The following is a 27,853-nucleotide window of genomic DNA, read 5'->3' as shown; positions in this document are numbered from 1 at the left end:
TTTATCGATATATTAACCATTCATTTACCATTTTTATCTGTTAAATTACTTAATATTTTCTTAATTGATTAATAAATTAACACGATTAGACCAAAAGAGACCTATGATCTTTGGTTTGAACTAAATCAAAATACAGTCGATGCTGCAAATCGCAAATTAAAAAGCACAGTAAATGCTGGAAGCACTCGGGTGTAAATATATTTTTGTGCTCCCCTCCCATCCGATTTCCATCACGTGCGGGAGGCTACATACTTTAAAAAAAAAATTACGTTCAGTTAACAAGTAGCGATTTAACTTTGCGCACATTCTTCACAAATAATCAAATGTGTTCCTTCAAATGTGTTCGTTCAGTTAAAAAGGAGCGATCTATCTAATATTACACATTTTAAAAAATAATGATATGCGTTCAATCAGTTAAAAAGGAGCTAATATTGCACACACACACTTTTAAAAATCATTAAATATGCTCGTTCGTTTAAAAAGGATCAGATTAATATTGACATGTACTTTAAACAATAATTAAATGTGTTATTTCAGTTTAAAAAGGAAAGATTTAATATTGCACGCGTCCTTTTAAAAATAATTAAATGTGCTCGTTCAGTTAAAAAGGAGCCGGTTTAATTGTGCACATCAGAGAAGGAAATACGTTAGAAAGTTTACAATTTCTCTGATTTAACGACATTTTTGTGCGTAAATTGGTTCCAAAAATAAACTTCCAATTAGTTTGAAAAAGTTTGAAGTTTAAAAAAAGTTTCCCCACTGGTCTGGCCCGGCCCAGTGGCGCCCCCTGCTGTGGGACAATGGGAGCCACGTGGACCCGCGGCCCCGCCCCAGGCTAAGTCGCAACACTGCCGGTGGTTGTCGGGCAGACCACAGGCAAGAGGCAGCTTTCTGGCAGTTAAACTTTATAACATGTCCAACAATTTTCGTCGTTGCTGCAGCATCTTCGTTTTGTTGTTGCTCATAATTGTAATCATGATTTATTATTTTTACTTTCTTCTCTTCTTTTTCTAACCGCAGGGAATAAATACAAAGGGGAAGGTTCCCACTGTCTGACCTGTACCATGTCTGCAAAAGAATCCATCACATTGGTATGTTCAAGAAGTTGTTTCAAAAAAGTATTTATTTTTCGGTATGGTAATCATCTTTGTTGTTGATAGTTCCAAGTGGAGTATGATTGTCCTGGAGTTTCCAAGGATGAGGGGAGATTGCGTTGAAACCTACTAAATAATGAAGGATCTAGAGTGAATGTGTAGAGGATGTTTCCACTAGTGTGAGAGGGCACAGCCTCAGTATAAATTGACACATCTTTAGAAGGTAGATGAAGAGGAATTTCTTTAGGCAGGAGGTGGTGAATCTGTGGAAACCAAGTCATTGGGTATTTTTAAAGCGGAGATTGATAAATTCTTGACTAGTAAGGGCATCAAAGGTTGCAGGGAGAAGGTAGGAGCATAGAGATGAGAGGGAAAAATAGATCAGCCGTGATTGGAATGTCAAAGCAGAGTTGATGGGCCTAATTTTGCTCCTATGCCCTATGGTCCTCCTTGTTAGTCCTTTCCATGGGTCATTGGATGGATGGAGCCGCAGACTTTATGTCCCTACAGGTGGACGCCTGTGTGTGACATCCTTTAACATGGGGAGGCTGGTGCAAGGTTGGCCACCAGCGCTCCAGGAAAAACAAGCACAGTCTATCCGATCTCTCTCCATAACTTAAGTTATCCAATGCACTCTCTTCTTTGCAAGATTATTACATTTCTCACATACCAAATGGGTTTAGTTTAGTTTATTGTCACATGTGCCGAGGTACAATGGAAAAACTTCTTGTTACGTGCTATCCAGTCAGCGGAAAGACCATACGTGATTGCAATCGAGCTGTCCACAGCGTACAGATACAGGATAAAGGGAATAAAGATTGTCCAAAGATTCACTGCCTTCTGACTGCAGATATTATTTCTTACTTTCAAGATAAACAGTCATAGAACTCTAAATAAATTGGCCATTCAGCCATCACCCTCATTCTGACCCGTGGGGACCCATCCATTTTAATCCCACCTTTCAGCATTCAGTCCATAGCCTTCTATGCTAAAGTGATTCACATGTTTATGCAGACTCTTCCTAAATGCTGTCAGTGACTCCACCACTCGCTCGGGCTGTGCATTGCAGGCACTCACCACTCTCCAGGTAATATAATAGCCGCCGCCTCAGATCCACTTTAAATCTATTAATCTCTACCCTAAATTTATTCTAGTTTCATTCATCTCTGACGAGGGCAGATTTCCTGCAGACTACCCTGTCCATGTCCCTCTTAATCTTATATACCTCAATTATGTCCCCTCAATGCTCCAGGGAAAACAGGCCCACCCACTCAGTCTGAAAAGATCCACCCCAGGCTAGATCCTGACGAATCTCCCCTGCACCCTCTCCAGTGCTACAGCTTCTTTCCTATAGTGTGCAGGCTCGAAGGGCCGAATGGCCTACACCTGCACCTATTGTCAATGGACTCGCTATGCCAGCTGTGGTCTGACAAGGTTTAATAAAGTTGAAGCATAACCTCCTTGTATTTTGAGTCACACAGCGTGGAAACAGACCCTTTGGCCCAACGTGCCCATGCCGACCAATATGTTCCATCTACACTAGTTCCACCTGCCTGTGTTTGGCCCATAACCGTCTTAATTTCCTATCTATGTATCTGTCCAATTTTTTTTTATTATGTCATTATAGTACCCACAACTATCTCCTCCGTCAGCATGATCCCTATACCCACCTACCCACCACCCTTTGCGTAAAAAAAAAGTGCCCCTCAGATTCCCATTAAATCTTCTACCCCTTCACCTTAGACCTATGTCCTCTGTGCATTCATCCTCTCTATTCATCTCGTAGTCGTATACACCTTTACAAGATCACCCATCATGCTACACTCCAAAGATTAGAGTCCTAGCCTGCTCAACCACTCCATGTAGTTCAGGCCTTCAAGTTCTGGCAACATCCTCGTCAATGTTCGTTGTACACTCTCCAGCTATACAACATTTATTGCCCCAACCAATACTGCCTGACCCGCTGGGTTACCCCAGTACTTTGTGTCCTTTTCCTTTGTAAACCAGCAGCTGCAGTTCCTTGTTTCTGCATCGTGAAGACCAGTATTGCAAGTCGCCTCTTAACCACCTTTGAGGATATTTGAGCTTGTACACCACTTATGTGCAAGTGACGAATAATACAGGTGCACAACCTTTTATCCGGTGTTCCAGAAACCGAAAAACTCCGAAAACCGGCCATTTTTTCCAGATGTCGACTGCGCACCAAAGCTCGCGTTTGGCGCCAAACTTGACCCGAAACGACCCACGGTCAACCCAGGTCTGTACTACTGTAGCGGCTGCCTCCTCCCCGGAGACCGGGGAGACACTTAAACATCTGTAAATCATTGCTTAAATGTTAGTCAGTTAGTTTGGAGGACTTTTATGTGAAGGGGGGATGAAGGGGTAAACTTTAATTCTTAGTCCCTTACCTGGTCGGAGAGGCGGGGAGCGGTCAATGCCTTACCGGGTCGCCGTGCAGTAAGCTCCACAGCGCTGTGGCCGGTGGGGCTGCGGGCGGCGCCGGTTGTAGCTCCGACCCCAGCAACTCTACCCCTGGCTGCGAGGCGCTCCAAATCCAGCGCGGCCCGCGGCCGGACGCCCCAGCTCCGCGAATGTCGGGAGTCGGCGGCGTCGCAGCGCTGGGACACCAGCGGGGAGCGGGCAATGCCTTACCGGGTCGCCGTGCGGCAAGCTCCGGAGCGCTGTGGCCGCCGACCCAACATTCGCGGGGCGTCGCTGGATTTGGAGCCGCGCAGCCAGGGGTAGAGTTGCCGGGGTCGGAGCTCCAACCGGCACCGCCCGCGGCCGGACGGAGCCCCCAGCTCCGCGAGGTTGGGAGTCGCCGACCAGGTAGGGGACTAAGAATTAAAGTTTCCCCCTTCACCCCTACTCCACCACCACCACATAAAATCCCTCCAAACTAACTGACTAACATTTATGCAATGATTCTCCCGGTCTCCGGGGAGGAGGCAGCTGCTCCAGACTTTTCAAGCCGCCCGCGCTACCTACCTAATCTACGCTAAAAATCTTCCATTCGGAAATCCGAAAATGTCCGAAATCCGACAAGTGTCTGGTCCCAAGGCTTTCGGATAAAAGGTTGTGCACCTGTATTGATATTGATTGATTGAATGTACAAACTCCGTACAGACAGCACCCGTAGTCAGGATTGTACCCGGGTCACTGGTGCTGTGCCACCCTACTCAATTGTATTCAATTCCTCTTGAAAGGAAGGTCAAAATTATGAAAGGTACAGATAGGGTAGACAGAACCTTTCTTCCCAGGGTGAAAATGCTAGAGGGCATAACTTTACAGTGAATTGGGGGGAAAGTTTAAATGTGCCAGGCTAGTTTTTACAGAGAGTGGTGGGTGCTTAGAATGTGCAGCCGGGGGTGGTGTGGAAGGAGATATGATAGTGGCATTCATAAGGCTTTTAGATCAGCACATTGTTATGCAGGGGATGGAGGATATGGATCGCATGCGGGCAAAAGGAATTAGTTATGTTCAGCATCATGCTTGGCACAGGCATGGTGGACTATACTGTTTAAGAAGGAACTGCAGATGCTGGAAAATTGAAGGTAGACAAAAATGCTGGAGAAACTCAGCGGGTGGGGCAGCATCTATGGAGCAAGAGCTGAGAAGAGGAGGAGAAAGCAGGGACTACCTGAAATTAGAGAAGTCAATGTTGATACCGCTGGGGTGTAAACTGCCCAAGCGAAATATGAGGTGCTGCTCCTCCAATTTACGGTGGGCCTCACTCTGGCCATGGAGGAGGCCCAGGTTAGAAAGGTCCGATTCGGAATGGGAGGGGGTGTTGAAGTGCTGAGCCACCGGGAGATCAGGTTGGTTAATGCAAACCGAGCGGAGGTGTTGGGCAAAGCAATCACCAAGCCTACGCTTGGTCTCACCAATGTAGATAGAGCAGCTGACACCTAGAGCAGCGGATGCAATAGATGAGGTTGGAGGAGGTGCAGGTGAACTTCTGCACCTGGAAAGACTGCTTGGGTCCTTGAATGGAGTCAAGGGGGAAGGTAAAGCGACAAGTGTAGCATTTCCTGCAGTTGCAAAGGAAAGTGCCAGGAGAAGGGGTGGTTTGGGTGGGATGGGACCAATTGACCAGGGAGTTATGGAGGGAGCGGTCTTTGTGGAAAGCAAGCAGGGGAGAAGTTGGGAAGATGTGGCCAGTGGTGGGATCCCATTGGAGGTGGCGAAAATGTCGGAGGATTATTTGTTATATGTGACGGCTGGTAGGGTGGAAGGTGAGGACAAGGGGGGCTCAGCCCTTGTTATGAGTGGGGGGATGGGGAGTGAGACCAGTGTTACGGGGTATAGAAGAGACCCCGGTGAGAGCCTCATCTATAGTAGTAGAAGAAGGGAACCCCCGTTCCCTGAAGAATGAGGACATCTCCAATGCCCTGGCGTGTAACACCTCATCCTGGGTGCAGATGCGGCGGTGACGGAAAAATTGGGAGAAGGGGATGGAGTCTGTACTGTACTGATCTATGAACATGTCACTTGCCTTCCTTGTTGCCTGCTGTACCAACATTTTGGCTGTCAGCAACTCTCATTGTGTAAGGATACCCTGTCCCTTTGAACACTCATATGTTCCAGTCTTATACTATTTAAAAAAAAATCAGATTGGAGAAAGGTATAGACCCGAAATGTTACCTATCCAGAGATGCTGTCTGACCAGCGGAGTTATCTAGAATTTTTTTTTAATTGACTGTCTTTCAGGGCAGCACATGGGGCAACAATAGAGCTGCTGCCTTACAGGGCCAGAGACCCTGATTTGATCCTGACTACGGGTGCTGTCTGTACAGAGTTTGTATGTTCTCACCGTGTGGGTTTTCTCCGGGTGCTCTGGTTTCCTCCCACATTCCATAGACGTGCAGGTTTGTAGGTTAATTGGTTTCTGTAAAATTGTCCCTTGCATGTAGGGTAGAACTAGTGTAGGGGTGATCACTGGTCAGCGTGGTCTCGGTGGGTAGAAGTGCCTGTTTTCATGCTGTATCTCTAAATTAAACCAAAACAATTTCTGGGTTATACTTCCTGATCTGAATGAATGATTGAACAGTTTTGCCCTGCACGCCAAGAAGGGTCATGACTCAAACATCCATTCCCTCCACAGATGCTGCCTGACCCAATGAATTCCTCCAGAACTTTGTAATTTGCTCAATATTCTGACCTGCAGTTCCTTGTGTCTCCCCACTCCATTTGCCTCTTTGCATTCTCAAGCACTATTCATTTTTTCCACTTAGTTTCATGTTATCAGCCAATTATTTTCTGGTGATACTGTAAATCTACAGAGCAATGTTGCACCCAAGGAACCCAGTGAAAATTATAGAGCATAGAACAGTACGGTGCTGGAGCAGGCCCTTCTGCCTGCAAATTCTATGCCGAACATGATGCCAAGACCAACTCTTATCTGCCTATATAATCTATATCGCTCCATTCCACCATTCCATGTGCCTAACCATATGTCTCTTAAATGCCACCATCATATCTGTCTCCAACACCACCCCTAGGAGAGCGTTCTAGGTACCCACCACCCTCTGCATAGGAAGATTTGCCCCTTTACACCTCCTTTAAACCATGCCACGGGAAATTACGCTACGTTTCATTCCCTTCACACTTGAGCTATTCATCATTTTTGCGCATTTTTGGAGGATAGTGGGTATATGGAATGACCTGGCGGAGGATGTAGTTGAGGCAGGTACTACAACAACATTTAAAGGACACTTGGACAGGTACATGGATAGGAAAGGTTTAGAGTGATGTGGGTGAACATGGGCAGGCGGGCTGGCACAAATGGGGCATCTTGGTCAGCATGGGCAAGTTGGGTTGAAGGACCTGTTTCCATGCTGTATGAGTATATGACTATAAATGACATTTTTCCTGCACTTTTATTTCAGGCCTCGATAACTTACTACTATCAAGAGAACTATTTCAACCACTTACTAAACGTTGCTGTAGAAGGTCTAGAGGTATGCCGTGATGATCCAGTGCTGCTTTTCTTCAAAGCTTTTGGAGATTTAATGGAAGGTAATGCTGATAATTATCATACCTATTTCCCTCATAACCTTACACACATCAATTATGTCCCCTCAAAGTACAGGGGAAAACCATCTTCTCCCGTCTTCTCCATGAAAGCAAAAGCTACAGTAACCAGGGGTAGGCTATCTGGTCCTTCAAGTATGCCCCACCATTCATCAAGGCCATGTCTGATCGTTGACCTAATTTCTAATCCCCTGCTCTATGTACCTTTTTATTTATTTATTTAATACTTTATTTCGAACAGAATAAAAAGCAAGTGTGAAACAGTATGCATACAAAAAAAAAAACAAAAATATTTATAAAGTGTCATAAACAATATCTATAAATAAATGAAATCGTATGTGTCCGAAAAGGAGCAGGAAGAAGCCAAAGCTTATTAATTCCCACCCCTTATTCAACTGCTTATAATTATCTTATACAAATTTAGCAGCTATATGTACACCATATGTACACCAACAGCTATATGTACACCAAAGTATTTACATTTATACACTAATCAAATATTTACAAAGCCATACAAAAAAGAGAGAAAAAAATAAAAAGCTGATAATTAGGGCTTAGATGTAAGATGTCATCCAGTCACCTGCGGATGAAGATGAAGCAGGTGGTCTTGAGGGAATTAATTAATTCCCTTATTATCCATGTTTTGGACTCAATCAGTGATTGAACATCCAGAGCTCTCTAAGGTGGAAAATACTGATGAATCATCACCCTGTGAGTGACAAAACTGTTTATCACCTCATTCTTGAAGATTATTTTCTTTTTTCTGAGACTGTGACCCTTGGTTCTAGAGATTAGGTTTATTATTGTAACGTGTGTGCAGTGCAGTGAAAAGCTTTGTTTTGCATGTTATCCAAACAGATCAGATATGCTATATGTAAATACGATCAGGTTTAGGTTTAATATTGTCACGTATACCGAGGTGCAGTGAAAAACTGTGTTTTGAGTGCTATCCTACCAGTTCAGATAAACTATACATAAATATAATCAGCTTTAGGTTTAGGCTTAATATTGTCCCGTGTACCGAGGAACAGTGAAAAAACTTTATGTTGCATGCTAACCAGTAACCAGAAAGACTATACATGAATACAATCGAGCAGTCTACAGTATACAGAGATATGATAAAGGAAATAACATTTAGTGCAAGATAAGGTCCAGTAAGATAGTCCGAGGGTTTCCAATGAGGTAGATAGTAGCTCAGGGCCACTCTCTGGTAGTTGTTGGTAGGATGGTTCAGTTGCCTGATAACAGCTGGGAAGAAACTGTCTCTGAATCTGGAGATGTCCCGAGTGCAACCAAGGCTGTACGTAATTCAGTGTTTAGTTGCAGTTCATAGGGTTTAATAGCCTGACGGTCATTGGGAAGAGGCTACTCCTTACAGCCTCCTTCCCGACGGCAGGAATGAAATGAGAATGTGGCCAGGGTGGTGTGGGTCCTTGATGATGTTGGCTGCTGCCTTTTTGGGGTAGATCTCTCCTGTCGATCTCTTCGATGGTGATGAGATGAGTACCCGTGATGGACCGGGTAATCTCCACCACTGTTTGTGATCTCCTTGTGTTTTGATGCTCAACTGGACACTGTCCATTGACCGAGCAACAACAGTGGACACACATATTACACAATGATTCACCAGTGTGAATGCGGTTCCCATGTACTCTGCTCCTAAATATGTTGCACTACCTCCTGCAGGTCGTATCCAAGAAGCCATCAGAGACCTCGAGGCCATCAGGGACAAGCAGACCGTGGAATTGTGTTCAATTATTGCTCTCATTCATGCTCACAGAAAGAGCTCAGTAATTGGTAGGTGCCTCAAGATTCGCTGCAGATTAATTTAATCCCATGAACATTGAACTGTTAATAAAAGTCAAAATAATTATGGGCAGGCAAGGACACGTTGAAATACTCGTTGGATTCACTGATTAAATCACTGGAGAAATGGGTGGATAACTATCGAATCTTGATTGTTTTTCTCCTGCAACTTTTAGGCATAATTTCATTGCCCCGCTGTTATCTTATCAGTAGCATTTTCATGGGTCACCTGTCTTGAAGGGAGAGTGGAAAGGTGAATTAAGGGCAGCGGGCTCATCGCACAATTGCAGCATTCACGGCTAGAGAACATTCATGTTTAACTGGACAAGTCATGGGGTGCGCAGTTAGTTGAACTACTGCCTCACAGCTCCAGCGACCTGGGTTTGGTCCAGACGTGGCTGCTTTATGCGTGGAGTTTGCACGTTCTGCTTGCGACTACGTGGTTTTCCTCTAGGTGCTCCGGTTTCCTCCCAAATGGTTGGGGGGTCAATTGGCTTCCGTAAATTGTCCCGAGTGTGTAGGTGGGTGATAGAATCTGGGGTGAGTTGACAGGAATAGAGTTATAACCACAGAGTCGTACAGCACATTAACAGCCCCTTCAGTCCATCATGTCCCCATGCCAGCCATAAAGTACTTATCTGTACTTCAGGTGCTGTCTGTGTGGAGTTTGCATGTTCTCCCTGTGACCACGTGGGTTTCTTCCAACATCCCAAAGATATGGGTTTGTAGGTTAATTGGCTTCTATTAAATTGCCCCTAGAGTGTAGGGTTTGGTTTCCTCTCACACCCCAAAGAACGTGCATGATAAAACTTTTCATGAATGATTACCATTTAAAAATATTTTGTGCATGTTAATAAAAGGAAAGAACGTTTTCATTGTTTTTACACAAAATTGAAAAAGAAAAATCTGAAATCATGATGTTACGTTTATAGTATTGATTTAAAAAAAAATTTACAACTATGTTGATCTGTTTTACATGGCACAAATTTATAGAACATAAAGAAAATCGAGCATAGAACAGTACAGCACAAGAACAGACCTTTTGGCCTACAATGTCTGTGCCAAACATGATGCAAAGATCAACTCCCATCGACCTGCACATTATCCGTATCCCTCCATTCCCTGCATATCCATATGCCTATCCAAAAGTCTCTTAAATGTTACTATTGTATATGTCTCAACCAGCATAGCGTTCCAGTAACTCACTTCCCTCTGTGTGTAAAAAACAAACAAACCGGCACATCTCTTTTAAACTTTGCCCTTAATTTGATATTTGATATTTCCATCCCGGGATAAAGGTTCTGACTGTCTACCCTATTCATGCCTCTCACAATTTTTATATACTTCTATCAGTTCTCCCCACAAACTCTGGCATTCTAGACAAGCCTTTCCAACCTTTTCCTGTAGATAATACTCCCTAATCCAGGCATTGTTCTGGTTTTGGAGAGGGTGCAGAAAGAGGGTTATCAGGATGCAGCTTGGATTAGAGAGTGCAAGTTATAAGGAGAGGTTGGACAGACTTGGATTGCTTTCTCAGGAATGCTGGAAGTTGAGGGAAGACCTGATGGAAAGGTATAAATTTATGAGAGGCAGAGATTGGGTAGACAGTCAGAACCTTTTCCCCAGGGAGCAAATGTCAAGTACTAGAGGGCATAGCATTAAGGTGAGAGGGGCAAACTTTTAAGGAGATGTGTGGGGCGTTTTTTACACGGAGCGTGGTGGGTGCCTAAATGTGCTGCCAGGGGTGGTGGTGGAGGCATATAAGATAGTGACATTTAAGAGACTTTTAGATAGGCACATGGATATGCAGGGAATGGAGTGAAATGAATGACAATCAGGCAGATAACATTTGTTTATCTTGGCATTATGTTTGGCACAACTATTGTGGGTCGAAGGACCTGATCTTGGTCTGTTGTTTTCAATGTTCTATGATTTATGTATATACATTTATATTGATATGTAGGCAGTATACACAATGGGATGGAAATTTGGCCTTGGCTGTGTTTCAAGCTTTGGTTTTATTTTAGGGTGGCTCAGTAGTGCAGTAGAGGTGCTGCCTTACAGTGCCAGTGACCCAGGATGTCTCCTGATTGCAGGTGCTGGCTGTACAGAGTTTGTACATTTTCCCGGTGACCGCGTGGTTGTCCCCGAGTGCTCCAGTTTCCTCCCACAATCCAAAGATGTGCAGGATTGTAGGTAAATTGGCTTTGGTAAAAATTGTAAATTGTGTGTGGGATAGTGCTAATGTACAGGTTATCATTGGGCGGCGTGGACTCAGTGGGCCTGTTTCCGCGTTGTATCTCGAAGGTGAACTAAAACTTAATACACCATTGATATGGTGATAAATACACCCAATTGATAAGTAGGCAGTTTACACAGTGGGATGGAAATTTATCCTTGGCTGCGTTCCAAAATTTGGTTTCATTTAAGTCAGACAACATGAATTTCAAGAACAGAATACAGTGTGTGCGTGGATGCTTGTGCGCGCTTGTGTGCGTACCCGTGCGTGCCACTTTCTTGTCAGTTTGACAAGTGCAACTGGGAAGAGATCTGTGCCCCCAAAATGTTATTTCCTGCCACTATAATAATCAATGATCATGTTACCTTTCTAAGACCAGGATGCCATTCATGAACTTGAAGCAGGGCTCAAAGACTGCCTTGAAACAGCAGGGGAAAAGTCGCTATATTATGCTAGCATGACCTTGTGGTTTACGGATCGACTTGAAGAAGCTAGAGAGTATTCTAGCCGACTGATGAAAATTTCTAATGGATCAAAGGAGGTTAGTCTCCAACAAAGCATTAAGATACAACAGATCTTCAGACCAGTCTGAAGAAGAGTCTCGACGGAAAACGTCATCCATTCCTTCTCTCCAGAGATGCTGCATGTCCCGCTGAGTTACTCCAGCTTTTTGTGTCTATCTTTGGTTTAAACCAGCATCTGCAGTTCCTTCCTACACATTTAGATACAACATGCGGATTCTTGTGTCCGAAGAACTTCCCAAAACTGTACCTAAACAAGCAAACTGTAGCTATTCTAAGCGTAGAAACGATGAACTGCAGATGCTGGTTAACAAACAAAGACACAAAGTGCTGGAGTAACTCAGCAGGTCAGACAGTGCCTCTGCAGATCAAGGAAGAAGGAGGGTCTCAATCTGAAATGTCATCCATTCCTTCTTTCCAGAAATGCTGTCTGTCCCGCTGAGTTACTCAAGCTTTTGCGTCTATCTTCGGTTTAAACCAGCATCTGCAGTTCCTTCCTACATATGGATAGACACTGTTTCAGGTCGGGACCCTTCTTCAGACTCTATACAATGTGTTCCTGATGAACTGTTGCCATACCATTGTACATCCCCATTGATATTGACTCCCTTCTCTACATCTCTTTCAATGGGACATTGCATTTTTTTTTGTCCAGCTACATGAATCACTGGAATAGCTAAATAGGACATGTTGGACCCCTTCCCTCAGCGTTACACTGAAGCATCACTCTAGGTCATGGGACCCTCTCAGCACAGGAACGGTCCTAGATGACCAGGTGGTATCTGTGCTGCTAAAATTTTGCACTCTTGCTGATTCAATTGGTGCCCATGTTTTAAGCGGTGGAAATGTCTGACAAAACCTTCTACGTTTTTACACCTCTTGTCCCCATTAAAATGCTCCTTAAAGTCCACCTCTTTGACCACATCTCTGGTCACCGGTCCCAATATCTCCTTACATGGCTTGGCATCAGTTTTAGTTCGATGGCGCTCCAGAGTTTGTTATGTTTCCACAATGGTAGCGAGAATGGTAAGCGTGTTGTTATGGTAGTTATTAGAGATGTACTGCGTCTGGCCCTTCAGTCCACTGCACTCATGCCAACCTTTTTGCCCATTTGAATCCCATTTGCCCACATTAGGACCATATCCTACTAAAGATAGACATAAAAAGCTGGAGTAACTCAGCGACTCAGACAGCATCTATAGATGTCGAGACCCTTCTTCAGACTCTTCAGACTTCAATTTTGACCTGAAATGTCACTTATTCCTTTTCTCCAGAGATGCTGTCTGACCTGCTGAGTTACTCCACCTTTTTGCGTCTATCTTCGGTTTAAACCAGCATCTGTAGTTCCTTCCTACACACTACATCCTATCACCCGCTGCCCTTTAAAGAAAATGTCAAAATGCCTCTTATATGTAGTGTATATAAGCTAGATAAGTACAATTCATTGAGGTTAGTTTTGGTGGGACACAAGTTTGTAACTTTTCTTCTCCGAGGTAGTTGTTTTACTGACCCCATCTGGGCCATTCCTCGTTTCAGCAGGGACAACCCACTGCAGTCTTGTGATGTACAGGTTCAAAATGTTCTTAAGGGATTGCACGACAATCCTGTACCACTTTGTTGTTTTGCACTTGCTGTATTTATTGTTGTGTTCATCATTACTGTAATTATTTTGTTTATTCTGTGAGCTTGAAGTAAACAAGGGATTTATTTGCACTCTAGTGTACACGACAATGAACTAATCTTCTGGGTTCCTGATCTCTGTGTGTCAGTCGCTAACACAAATAGATCCCATGACATGTATCCAAGAGGAACAGGAGATTTGTACAGCATGTTTGTACCGTTAAAAGACATTTGGACAGGTATATGGATTTAGAGAGCAGTGGGCAAATGGGACTAGACCAATACGTGCAGAGTTGTGCAAGTTTTTGGGTTAATTGACCACAGAGGACATTTTAGGTTAATAAGCCTTAATTATAATACACAATCATCACCACCAACTGCTAACTAGGCACAGAGTACTAGAGTAACTCGATGGGTCAGGCAGCATCTCTGGAAGATTTAGATTGGTGATGTTTTAGTCTGAGGAAGGGTCCCGACCTGAAATGTCATCAACCCATGTCTTCCAGAGAAGCAGCCTGGCCTGCAGTTACTCCAAGACTTTTGTTTTTACACCAGCAGTTCCTTGTATCTGCCAATTCAGACATGAGTTGTGCCTTTTAAAGAAATGATATTCAGCTGGTTGAAGGAGGCCCCAACAAGGACCAATCACTGAGAAATTAATTAGCACACAAGACATTATGTGCTACAGACGTGTCCTCATTCAAGGCATTTGCTTTACCTGCTCCACCAGGTGAGATTGAGGCTGGAGTTAAGTGGAAGGTCGGGTTGGTGGAGGAAATAAAATGGGAGAATGGGGTGGGGTTGGCAGTCACTAGGCATTAGGAACCAATGATGTGTAGTGGTCAGGGTGAGAATTGGCCATTTGGTGAGGAGGGTGGGAAAGCAAGGTTAGTAATCAGTTTGGGATTCAGGTAGGTAGGATTGTTGGAGACACAAAGAGCTGCAGATGCCCGAAGCTTCAGTAAAACACACAAAGTGCTGGAGTAACTCAGCAAGTCAGGCAGCATCAATGGAGGATATGGAGAGGCAATGTTTCAAGTCGGGAACTGAAGAAGGGTCCCAACCCAAAATGTTGCCTTCCTTATTCTCCACAGATGCTGCCTGACCCGCTGAGCTTCTCCAGCACTTTGTGTGATACACAGAGGAGATTGTTGGCTGGGAGTGAAATCTGCCTTCTGATCCCGACAGACATTTGAACCCAGAAATGTGTAGTTAAACTTGCTGGGGTCTGGAGGAGTGGCCACTGTGGGAGTATCTGTGTGTGAGTTTGAGCTGCAGGGTCTGAGTAGTAATATTGGCCTGGGACCAGGGATGATGAATCACTGTTTGAAACCAAATATTGGAGGGGGCTTTAATGTCCACTAAGAAGGCTAACAGAAGTTTCATCCAGAAGACTGCTCTTATGGCAGTGCAGCACTCCATAGAAACATAGAAGAATAGGTGCAGGAGTAGGCCATTTGGCCCCTTTGAGCCAGCACCACCATTCGATATGATTATGGCTGATTATCTAAAATCAGTACCCCATTCCTGCTTTTCCCCCATATCCCGTGATTCCTTTAGCCCTAAGAGCTAAATCTATCTCTTGAAGAAAAAAAGCACCAAAATGCAGTTCTATCAATGCTGCAACACCATTCGTCAGGAGTAACAATATTTTAACATGTCAGGAGAGCAATATAAGAATAATTTTATCTAGATACAAGGAATTGCACAATTTATCAAACAGTCACAAAGTGCTGGTGTAACTCAGCGTTTCAGGCAGCATCTCTGGAGGGCATGGATAGGTGATATTTTGGTTTGGGACCCTTCTTCGGAGTGAAAAAGGCCCTCGACCTGAAACCTCAACTATCCACGTCCTTCAGAAATGCTGCCTAACCTGCTGAATTACTCCAGCACTGTGCAGAATTTTAAGTACACATGCATTGTGTCAATGATCCCAAAAGAATGAATTAATGAGATTTTGTTTTATACTGCTGCTAGGCTTTAATACTTAAAGGCTGGATAGAACTTGCAGGCAAGAGTAGCAAGATTGGGAATTTAAAGAAGGCCATCGGATACCTAGAAGGAGGACTGCAGAATTCAAAAGATATCTTTGGTCTGATGGGAAAGGTGAGCCGTTGCTATGCCTCTGACATTGTGACATGTATCTGGGTAAATCTCCTCCGGGTCGCCATGGGTTGTTCTGCATTTGGTGCATGAACAACAGGTTTGTGTCCCAATAATACCTTTGGCGTTTCCCTAAGATATCCCAAGTGTTTCCAAGCTAAAGAATCACCTTTTAAGGAGAAATCCCTGTTATAATGAAGGCAAATGCAGCATTTCACCTTTAACCCATGACCTCTGGTTCTTTATTCCACTACTTTGGGTAAAAGGCTTGACCTGTATCTATTCCCCTCATGATCGTATACACCTCTATGATCACCCCCTTATCCTCTTACGCTCCAAGGATTAAAGTCCCAGCCTGCCCAGCCTCTTGCTATATGGGTGAACAGATGTAAGAGATAAAAGGAACCAAAATGATGTAAGAAAAGGAGAGATGAAGCGTGAAATGTGAAGCCAGAGAAAGGGATATAGGTGGAAGGAGAAGTGGTGAATGGGAAAGGGTGTTGGGATAGTGGGAAAAATGGGAGCACATCCAAGTGGAGCACCTGGAACAGATGGCGGGGAAAAGGGGCAAGGAATTATCGGTTATTTACTTAATATTGGGGAATTCAAAGCTCATACCATTGGGGTGAGCTACCCAAGTAGAATATAGTCATACAGTGTGGAAACAGGCCCTTTGGCCCAACTTGCCCATGCCAACCAACATGTCCCATCTGTAGTCCCATCTGCCTCTGCCTGCATTCAGCGTATATCCCTCTAAACCTATCCTAGCCATGAAACTGTCTAAATGTTTCTTAAACATTGTGACAGTACTGTACCTGCCTCAATTATTTCCTCCAGCAGCTCGTTCCATTCGCCCCCCCCCCTCACTTTAAACCTGTCCATTCATTAGAGTGGTTGCTTAGAGTAGTCTGTTACATAAAATAAATTACGTTTTGCATTCATTGTTGCCGTCCTCCCTTCCTACCCCTCCCAATCTCCGAGCCACAGGTCTATTACCTTCTGAAGAAGCAGAATTTCCTGGTTGCCCTGGAAACAGTCAATCAGATTATTGCCACCAACCCCACATTCCTGCCGGCGCTTGTTCTGAAGATGAAACTGTTTTTGGCCCAGAACAACTGGGACCAAACCCTGGAAACAGCAAAACGGCAAGTATAGAGGAGGGCTAATTTCTTTAATGATGTATACCCAAAGTACAAATGCTGCAGGGCACATATTATAATTTAAGTAACAAAAGGTTAAATTATTTTGTGCATTGAACTTTTGCTGGCAGTATATATGTTTATTTTATTTCATAATCCTTACGTCCTCATTATCTGCTGGCTTACTGCCTACGGATCCATGCACTTGCAACCTCCGCCCGAGGATTTGTTCCAGAACCACCAACCGAGGCAGAATGCGTACTAGTGCTCGCGCGGGTGATCAGGAGAGTGGGCCGGGGCCAGGGTGCAGAGTGTGAGCCGGGTACTTGGAACAGAGCTGGAACATTGGTAGTTCTGCTATAACATGGGTTTCCACAACACGATTTGAATGTAATGCGAGTGATGAACTGGGTAACATGACTTGTGTTACATGGGCCAAATTGGCTGTAATATGATTGTGATCAGGAACCAGAGAACCACTTAAAAGTTAGGATGTAGAAACAAAGAACTGCAGATACTGGTTGATACCCCAAGTGCCAGGGTAACTCAGTGGGTCAGGCAGCATCTCTGGAGAAGAAGGAAAGGTCACATTTTGGGTTGGGACCCAAAACCTCACCCATCCCTTTTCTTCAGAAGTGCTGCCTGACCCACTGAATTGCTCTAACACTTTGTACTCACTTAAAAGTTAGCTTGGAACTTGACAAACAAAGAAAGTAAAGGGCCTTGTCCCACTTTGGGATTTGTTTCGGTGACTGACGCCCGTAAAACCATCACGTTATATGACATACACACTGACGTATGCTGTTCTGCGGGTGACGCCGTGTCAGGGTCAGGGTTTTAGGGTTAGGGTTAGGGACCACAGGTGGGCTGTCAAATATTCTTCCTTCAATGCATGGATTTTAAACATTAATATATTAAAATTAACACAATAAAATCAATTGTGCAAATGAAAAGTTGGCTGAGTGGTTCAGCTTTATTTACAGATGTATTGGTCCGCTTCCAGATCCAATCACCGTCTCTAACTTTTTAAAGGGATGGACTCAGTGAGTGTGGACTGTACTCCCCTCTCCCGTCTTTTCATTTGCACTATTGATTTTATTGTATTAATTTTAATATATTAATGTTTAAAATCCATGCATTGAAGGAATAATATTTTACAGCCCATCTGTGGTCCCCAACCCTAACCCTAACCGGGCGTCACCTGCTGGACAGCATACATCAGCGTGTGATAGGGTGCACGACATGATGAGACACACAAATGTTGCCCCTGGATTTTGAACATTCCAAAATTCATGGACGACGGGGAGAAACCGCGCGTCACTATTATGCGTCACCACGCATCATGCCGCGTCACGACCCGACCACGATGAGACAACCTTTTTTTAAGGCTGTCGCCGAAAATGTCGCCCAAGTGGGACAGGCCCTTAACCTGTCTTGGATTAAACTGTTTCAATGCAACCTCCCTGCAGTAATCGGATACACTGGTCTCTGAAGATCACAGCTGCTGCTTTAACCTGGATCAGCCACTAAAATTGTCACGCAATTCAATAACACTTGTGCAATGATACTCTATTAAACAATGTCACGCATAGCCATTAGTATTTTTAGCCTTCAGTAACAAATGCAACTCTTGCTATTAAAATGACCCATTATTTTTGAAAATCCAGTGAAAAGATAACTTTGTAATTGTGAGTCTGAAAGTCTACCCCTAATCTCCATTGAATTTATAATGTGATTTTCTATAGACTGGGGTTTCTTAGGAATGCAACAATCATGTGTAGCAGAACTATCTGTAAACATATTTTTAAAAATTAAGCTATCTTTTTGATGTTGTAATGGCAATTTACTGTATGTTTGAGAAGCTCATTGTAGACTTCAGGAAGTCCAGAGGCGGCACGCACACCCCCATCCACATTAACGGGACGGAGGTGGAACGTGTTTCTAGCTTCAGGTTCCTGGGAGTCAACATCTCCGACGACCTCTCTTGGACCCACAATACCTCTACTCTGATCAAGAAGGCTCATCAGCGTCTCTTCTTCCTGAGGAGACTGAAGAAGGTCCATCTGTCTCCTCAGATCCTGGTGAACTTCTACCGCTGCACCATCGAGAGCATCCTTACCAACTGCATCACAGTATGGTATGGCAACTGCTCTGTCTCCGACCGGAAGGCATTGCAGAGGGTGGTGAAAATTGCCCAACGCATCACCGGTTCCTCGCTCCCCTCCATTGAGTCTGTCCAAAGCAAGCGCTGTCTGCAGAGGGTGCTCAGCATCGCCAAGGACTGCTCTCACCCCAACCATGGACTGTTTACCCTCCTACCACCCGGGAGGCGCTACAGGTCTCTCCGTTGCCGAACCAGCAGGTCGAGGAACAGCTTCTTTCCGGCGGCTGTCACTCTACTCAACAACGTACCTCGGTGACTGCCAATCACCAACCCCCCCCCCCCCCCCCCCCCCGACACTTATTATTATTTATTCAAATCGTTTGCTATGTCGCTCTTCAAGGGAGATGCTAAATGCATTTCGTTGCCTCTGTACTGTACACTGACAATGACAATTAAAATTGAATCTGAATCTGAATCTGAATCTGAATCTGATGTTTATATCATAAATTGCAACAAAATTAGGAGTTATAAACAAAGTTTATGGGTGATTATTTGACATGCAAATAGATAGAATAGCGAATTTGACTGTGTTTCTCTCTCTCTCTCTCTCTCCCCATTAAAACCAGAATTATGCTGAAGGATGAGACTAATGTAGATGCATTGCTGTTCTTGTGCCTCCATGCCATGTGCAAATTGGGAGAAAAATCTGAGGTGGGTGGCTGAAGAACTTCATGTCATGTTAAATGAGGCATTCAGCAAGATGTAAAAGCACAAAGAAGCTTTATCCCCAATTAGTAGACTTCCTCCTAATTTATGAGGAACAAAGAACTGCAGATCCTGGTTTACAAAAAAGACACACAGTGCTGGAGTATCTCAACACGTCAGTCAGCCTGTCTGGAGAACATGGATAGTGACTTTAGACGTACAGTGTGGAAACAGGCCCTTCAGCCCACCGAGTCCGTACCAACCAGTGATTGCCCTGTACACTAGCACTATCCTACACACTAGCGACAATTTACAGAAACCAGTTAACATACAAACCTGTATGACTTTTGAGTGTGGGTGGAAACCGGAGCTCCCGGGAAAAAAACCCACTTGGTCACAGGGAGAATGTGCAAACTCAGTACAGACAGCAGCCGTAGTCAGGATCGAACCAGGGTCTCTGGCACTGTAAGGCAGCAACTCTACCCCATGCACCACTGTGCTATCCTTGTACGTGTCGAGTTGAGACCCTTCTTCAGACCTGGTCTGAAGAAAGCTGCTGTCCCGAAGCATCACCTATCCATGCTCTCCAGAGATGCTGCCTGACCTGCTGATTGCTACAGCATCTAAGTACAATTTCATACTCCATGCAAAGTTAAGAATCTAAGCATGGACACTAAGTTCTTTTTAAGGGAGGACTTTCCCTTCATATAATGTAGAGGCTAAAGGGTGACCAGCTCAAGTGGTGAACCCTGGCCACCTTCCTTTTTCCTCCAGTCCCTGCCTGTGAATGTGTCTGTCGAAATGCCTCTTAAATGTCACTATCATTTCTGTTTTCACCATCTCCATTGGCAGTGCAGAGAATTTTATATACTTCTATTAAGTCTCCTCTCAATCTCCAATGCTCCAGAGAAAACAAACCAAGCATGGCAAACCCCTTCTTAATATTCTCTAATCCAGCAAGATTGGTGAATCTCTTCTGCACCCTCTCCAAAGCCTCCATATCATTATAATGCAGTCACCAACACAGCACACAATGGTCCAAATGTAGCCTTTACCAACGTTTTAGACAGCTGCAAAATGACTACCTGGCTTTGATACTCAATGCCCCCGCCAATGAAGGCAAGCATACTGTAAGTCTTCTTTGCCACCCTGCCCATTTATGTTACCCATTCAGGGGCTATAGACGTGCACCCCACATTTCCTCTACATCCATGCTCCTGAGGGTCCTGCCATTTCTCTGTATACTTTCCTCTTACATTTGACCATCCAAATTGCAACACCTTTGGATGTACAGATTAACATCTGTACAGTTTAAACACCATATATATCCATCCTGCCGCATTCTTTGACAAACTTTCTCATTATTCGCAACCCTGCCCATTTTCATATCATCTGCAAACTTCCAAATCAACCCACCTACATTTTTATTTTGTTCTATCATTGAGGAACACCACTGGTCACTGACCTTCAATCAAAATAACATGGTAGAGTTGCTACCTTCCAGTACCAGAGACCCAGGTTCCATCCTGTGTATGGCTGCTGCCTGTACAGAGTTTGTATGTTCTCCACTACCCTCTGACTTTAATGGCCAAGCCAGTTTTTATTCCAATCTACCAAGTCTCCATGGATTCCGTGTACCTTAATCTTCTGGACCATCTTACATGGAAGAACCTTGTAGAATGCTTCACTGAAGTTCATGTAGATATTCACTGCTCTATCCTCATCAGTCATCTCCTCAAAAATTCAATTAGGTTCATAAAATATTACCATATCAAGCTATGCCAACCTATCCCTAATAAGTCTATGCTTTTCAAATTGCATGTAAATCCTATCGCTAAGCATGTGTAAGAAAGAACTGCCGATGCTGATTTAAATCGAAGGTAGACACAAAATGCTGGAGTAACTCAGCAGGACAGGTAGCATCTGTGGAGAGAAGGAATGGGTGACATTTTGGGTCGAGACCCTTCTAACTCTAAGCATCTTCTCCAATAATTTCCCTACCACTGGCATAAGACTCGCCAGGTTTAATTTGCTGTATTATCCCTATTGCCCTTCCTTTATAAAGAAAAAAAAAAGACATTGGCTTTTCTCCAGTTCTCTGAGATCTAGCCTGTGGATAAAAGGATACAAAGACCTCTGCTAATACTGCTGTAATGTCCTGCGTCACTCAATGCATTGGGCGTGTCAATACCCGTGAGACCTGGATACCTGCTGTCCCAATAAAGTTTGTGACACTTAATTTGTCACATTGTGGAAATTGCTGACGAAGTATTTTGATATTTTCTTATAGCACACAAGTAAGCCATCCAGCCAATGCCAAAATCCCAGACCAATGCCCATTGCCCCACTGATTTTCCCTGTAACCTATAGCTATCAATTCTGCTCCTCACCTCCACGTCATCTCACCACCCACCTACACACTAGAGGCAATTCACACTTGCGCCTAAGTCACATTCAGAAACTTTTTCTCAGGGTGGAAATGTTCAACACTAGAGGGCATAGCTATAAGGTGAGAGTGCTGTAATTGTTTCCGTGCTGTAATTGTTATATGGTTATATGGTTATATGAGGTGCTGTTCCTCCAGTTTGTGCTGGGTGGTTAATGGAGATGTGCTGGGCACGTTTTTTTACACAGGGTGTGAGGGGGCCTGGAACACATTGCCAGGGGTGGTGGTGGAAGTGCAAGGTATAGAGGGATATGGATCATGTACAGGCAGATGAGATCAGTTTCATTAGGCATCATGTTCGGCAAAAACATTATGGCTCATTCCTGTGCTGTACTGCTCTACATTGCGATCGTATTACATATCTTGCACCATTATTTATCCAATCTATGTATCAATGCAGGCTGAAACTCGTGTGATGCAACTTATTAAAGCCTTGGAGATAAAGGAACCTCAAAATCCAAAACTTTATAACCGAGTGGCTGTTATATTAAGCAGAATGGTAAGTTAATAACACTTATTCCTCTAAAAAACACCACTGGATTTTGTTATCCCGAGCTTCATTTAGAAGAAGTTATCTCTCTGACAATCTAAATAATGTGTTGGATGATAAAATAGATTTAGCAAAGATCGAAACAAGATGTTGGAATAACACTGCGGGACAGGCAACATCTCTGGAGAAAGGGAATAGGTAACATTTCAGGTCGGAACCCTTCTTCTGTCCCTTACGTAAAGATAACTTTAAATTACGCGCAGGAAAGAAATGCAGATGCTGGTTTCAATCGAAGATAGACACAAAATGCTGGAGTAACTCATCGGGGCAGGCAGCATCTCTGGAGAGAAGGAATGGGAGACGTTTCGGGTCGAAACCCTTCTTCAAACAGATGTCAGGGGAGTGGGTGGGACAAAGATAGAATGTGGTCGGAGACAGTAAGACTGGTGGGAGAACTGGGAAGGGGGAGGGGATGGAGAGAGAGCGAAAGCAAGGGATATTTGAAGTTAGAGAAGTAAATATTCATACCGCTGGGGTGTAAGCTGCCCAAGCAAAATTATCAGAAATGCTTCAAATTAATTGAAATTGACAAGTTATTTTTTAAATTAAAACTATGTGTTTAAATACATAATAAACTACTGGTAATTCGTAACATAGAATGAAATAATGAAAAATGATTGAAAATAAATGTAGTTGACACAATGGTATCGCAGGTATATGGGACTAGGGGAGAATACGTGTTCAGCACAGACTAGAAGGGTCGAGATGGCCTGTTTCCGTGCTGTAATTGTTATATGGTTATATGAGGTGCTGTTCCTCCAATTTGTGCTGGGCCTCACTCTGACAATAGAGGAGGACCAGGACCGAAAGGTCAGATTGGGAATTGGAGGGGGAGTTAAAATGCTGGAGTAACTCAGCGAGACGGGCAGCATCTCTGGAGAGAAGCAGTAGGTGACGTTTCAGGTCGAGACCCTTCTTCAGACTGATGTCAGGGGATGTGGGTGGTACAGATAAAATGTAGTCGGAGACAGTAAGACTGGTAGGAGAACTGAGGGGAGGGGATGGAGAGAGCGAAAGCAAGGGCTACTTGAAGTTAGATAAATCAATATTTATTCTGCTGGTGTGTAAGCTACCCAAGCAAAATATGAGGGGCTATTCCCCCCCAATCAGGACAAAAATGTCAGTGTGGGAATGGGAGGGGGAATTAAAGTGTTGAGCAACCGAGAGATCAGGTAGGTTTAGGCGGACCGAGTGGAGGTGTTCAGCAAAACGAGCGCCGAGCCTGCATGTGGTCTCGCCGATATACAGGAGACCACACCTGGAACAGCGGCTACAGTAAATGAGTCTGGAGGACGTGCAAGTGAACCTCTTCCTCACCTGAAAAGACTGTCGGAGTCCTTGGACGGAGTCGAGGGGGGATAGGGACAGATGTTGCATCTCCTGCGGCTGTAGGGGAAAGTGCCTAGGGAGGGGGTGGTTTGGGTTGAAAGGGACAAGTTGACCAGGGAGTTGCGCGAGGGGGGAGGTATAGGGACAGGTGTTGCAACTGGGTGAAGGAAACACATCCAGCCACGGGGAAAGGGTGCAAACTCCACACAGACAGCACCCGAGGTCAGGATTGAACCCGGTTCTCTGGCGCTGCGAGGCAGCATCTCAACTGGCAGCGCCGCTGTGCCCACAATACATTTGGAGCCAAATACATTTGGAGCCGACCTTTTAGATGCAGATGTGACCTGTTGTGCACTTTGTACACTTGCCAGTGCGGGAGAAACCAGACCATCCTGGAGCAGATGCACAATCTGGTGGAACACGCACTACACTTGGACCCCACCAACTCGCAGATCGCTGCCGAGCTGGGATTCCAGCTGATTCTGCAGGAGAAGCCATGGCTCGCAGCAAAGCAGTACACTGAGGCAATGAAACTGGACGAAAGCAACATCCCCGCACTGACAGGTAATGGTTCTGGGTTCCCCATTTATGAGTCTGAAATTTAGTTTGGATAGAGTTTAGTGATACTGATGTTTCCCATTGTAATTATCACCCTGGGTCTTGATTGATTAATTGATCGAAAGATACAGCACGGAAACAGGCCCTTCAGCCCACCAAGTCCACGCTAACCGTCGATCACCCGTTCACACTAGTGCTACTTTATTTCACTTTCTCATCCACTCCCTACATGCTTGGGGCAATTTACAGAACGCTAAATAACCTACAAACCAAGCATGTCTTTGGGATGTGGGAGGAAACCGGAGCATCCGGAGGAAACCCATGCTGTCATAGGGAGACCGTGCAAACTCCACACAGTCTGCACCCGAGGCCATGATCAAACCCGGGTCTCTGGGGCTGTAAGGCAACTGCTATACCAGCTGTGCCACTGTGCTGCCCTATTGATATTTGTTTATTATTGTCAGGTATAACAGGATACAGTGGTAACATGTTTTGCATGTTATCTGGGCAGATCATATACAGTACATGAGTACAACAAGTCGTGCAAAAGAGAAAGTAAATAGAGTGCTGTACATAGTAGAGACACAAGGAACTATTAATACTGGAATATTGAGCAAAATACCAAGTGCTGGATCCCTCTATTATTACTTGAATGAACATCTCGTATATTAGAGATTAATTCCCTGTTTACCTTACTGTGGCCTTTTTATCTTCATTTCTCCGTAGCTGTAATACTTAATTCTGCAAAACACAAAGTGCTGGAGAAACTCAGCCGGTCAGGCAGTATCTGGGGAGGGAATGAACAGGTGACATTTCAGGTCAGGACCCTTCTTCAGACTCGGGTGACATTTTGAGTCTCAACCTTTCTTCAGGCTGAAGAAGGGTCCTGACCCAAAATGTTGCCTGTCCATTCCTCCACAGATAGTACCTGACAAGCTAAATTCCCCCTTTGTGTTTTGTCGAAGATAGTATTACAGTTACAGAGATAGTGTAGATTTTTTTAAAGTGCAAGGGCCACATGTAGACTAGGCGAGGGGGAATTCAAAACTAATATATGAGTGATACACACAAAGTACGGGAATAACTCAGTGTGTCGGGCAGCATCTCTGGAGAAAAAGGATCAGTGACATTTCGGGTGGGGAACCTTCTTCAGTCTCAAACTGACTCTGAAGAAGGGTCCCGACCTCAACTGTCACCCATCCTTTTTCTCCGCTGAGTTACTCCAGCACTTTGTGTCTATCTTAGGTATAAACTAGCATTTGCAGTTTCTTGTTTCAACCTAACATATGAGAGGCCTGTTCAAAAATTGGTAGTGAGAGATTTCAATCCAGCAGAATGTAAAGATATGCTGAATAATAAAAAACATACAGAGAAAGCAGAGAAATTGTATAACAACATTACAATGTCTCACAAATAAATCAGCTGACGTGTGCAGCATTGTAAACAAGATAGATGACTAAGCCAATCATATTTTTTCATTTTTTAAGTTTGGTAAAATTAAAACAAAGGAAGCTAACATATAATGAAGGTATTCTTGTAAAAACATTGCAAATTTTATTCACGTCAAATCACTGGAGGAACTCAATGGGTCAGGCAACATCTAAGGAGGGAATGAATAGATGATGTTTCAAGTCGGGATACTTCTTCAAAGACAACTTTTTACCACATTTAGAGAAAGGGTAGTTCCTAAATGAGTCAGTGCAGAAGTCACTTCCTGATGCTCATTCTAAAGGAGGGTCCCGACCCAAAATGTCACTTGTTCATTCCCTCCGCAGATGCTGCCTGACCCACTGTGTTCCTCCAGCACCTTGGGTTTTGCTCAAGATTCTAGCGTTTGCATTCCCTTGTGTCTCAATTTTATTTACGTTATGTTAACTGAAGCCATGGAGTCCCTTGCTTATAGTAAGCAGGATCAGCGCAAAAGATAAAACAAAAAAATGGGCATTTAGTGATATCAGAATAAATAAGTAATTGTATGTAAAGAGGAAAGATAATTTCTCCACATAGAAAATGCTGGAGATACATAAGCATCTGGAGAGACAAAAAGAGTTAAGGCCTGTCCTACTTGGGCGATTTTTCAGCGGACTGAAAAACCGGGAACTGGAACGGCGACTCTTAGAGAGACACACACACAGACACAGACACACACAGCGATGAACAGGAAGGTTAAGAAGGCTAGCACATTGTGTGGTAAGTCCTTTAAAAGTGGGGGGAGAAGAGAAGGAGTGGAGAGACTTTTAAGAAGCCAGACAACTTTTTAATGCCAGAGATGCACAGCTGTCAAGTTTGGCGGGCATTTAACATTACCGGTCGGTTATCCTTGGTTCTGAAAACGCGTGCTTAAGTTTTTTTCCCCCAATGAGCCGATGAAAATGCCCAGTCAGCAAATGCGATTAACTAAAACTACCTACAACTACTACGTATAAAGGAAATGGCGGCGCTGTAATGGCGCGGCCCCTGCAGCTCGTCTGTCCATTAAAAAAAATTGTTTTGTCCCGTTTGCTGTGGTTTTTTATATTGTTTTTAGCTGTGTATATGTGGGGGGGGGGGGGACTTTTAAATCTCTTCCCTGTACGGGGGACCCAAACTTTTCCCTGTCGGGTCCCCGTTGTCGTTGGGGCCTAGCACCGTGGAGCGGCCTCCAGCCGGAACGACCTGGGGGCTCCAGTCACAACCGCAGGAGTTGCAACACATATCCCTTTACCTTCCTCCTTGACTCCATCCAAGGACACCAACTGGTGATGCAGAGGTTTACTTGCACCTCCTCCAACCTCATCTACTGTGTCTGCTGTTCCAGGTGTCAACTCCTGTTCATCGGCGAGACCAAGCGCAGGCTCGGCGATCGTTTCGCTGAACACCTCCGCTCAGTCCACCTTAACCTATCTGATCTCCCGGTGGCTCAACACCTTTACTCCCCCTCCCATTCCCAATCTGACCTTTCTGTCCTGGGCCTCCTCCATTGTCAGAGTGAGGCCCAGCACAAATTGGAGGAACAGCACTTCATATTTTGCTTGGGTCGCTTACACCCCAGCGGTTTGAACATTGACTTCCCTAACTTCAAATAGCCCTTGCTTTCCCTCTCTCTCCATCCTTCCCAGTTCTTCCACCAGTCTTACTGTTTCCGACTACATTCTATCTCTGTCCCACCCCCTCCCCTGACATCAGTCTGAGGGAAAGGTCTCAACCCGAAACATCACCCATTCCTTCTCTCCAGAGATGCTGCCTGTCCCGTTGAGTTACTCCAGCATTTTGTGCCCACCCCAGCACTTTGTGAGTTTTTTTAATTGAAACCTGTTAATTTATAGATCAGTAAAAATTCATAATGGGGAGAATTTATTTTTTTCATTAATAAAGACATTTCTTTGTATAGTTGATGAAGAACATAAAGAAATGGTCTTAAATGTTCACAAAGATCTGTTTGTGACTGAGCGCTAAGAACAGTCTATTGTCTTTAGGGAGAATCCGAGCTGAGATCCTGCTTGGGCATTTGGAAGATGCAGAACAGCAGCTGGAGTTCCTGAAGGAAGTGCAAGAATTCATTGGAACATCCGGGGTAAGAAGGAGTTTACTTTTAGTTTGGAGATACAGCATGGGAACAGGATCTTT

The 27,853-nt window shown here is 44.3% G+C and overlaps 1 protein-coding gene across 1 annotated transcript in view; it reads left to right on the top strand.

The window, feature by feature from the left end:
- The first annotated feature begins 531 nt into the window (after nt 1–531).
- LOC129706013 (tetratricopeptide repeat protein 21B-like) overlaps nt 532–27,853 on the top strand; it is a 78,507-nt gene continuing 51,185 nt past the window's right edge. The window contains exons 1-11 of the mRNA XM_055649982.1: nt 532–1,091; nt 6,983–7,112; nt 8,814–8,924; nt 11,547–11,713; nt 15,291–15,419; nt 16,404–16,569; nt 16,687–16,813; nt 19,286–19,370; nt 22,211–22,309; nt 24,061–24,253; nt 27,703–27,800. Coding sequence (XP_055505957.1) covers nt 1,065–1,091; nt 6,983–7,112; nt 8,814–8,924; nt 11,547–11,713; nt 15,291–15,419; nt 16,404–16,569; nt 16,687–16,813; nt 19,286–19,370; nt 22,211–22,309; nt 24,061–24,253; nt 27,703–27,800 — 1,332 coding nt within the window. The 5' untranslated portion in view covers nt 532–1,064. The remainder of the gene's footprint in view (nt 1,092–6,982; nt 7,113–8,813; nt 8,925–11,546; nt 11,714–15,290; nt 15,420–16,403; nt 16,570–16,686; nt 16,814–19,285; nt 19,371–22,210; nt 22,310–24,060; nt 24,254–27,702; nt 27,801–27,853) is intronic.

The sequence above is a fragment of the Leucoraja erinacea genome, chromosome 2 (assembly GCF_028641065.1).
Source record: "Leucoraja erinacea ecotype New England chromosome 2, Leri_hhj_1, whole genome shotgun sequence".
Lineage (NCBI taxonomy): Eukaryota > Metazoa > Chordata > Chondrichthyes > Rajiformes > Rajidae > Leucoraja > Leucoraja erinaceus.
This window is presented reverse-complemented; position numbering and strand designations above follow the sequence as displayed.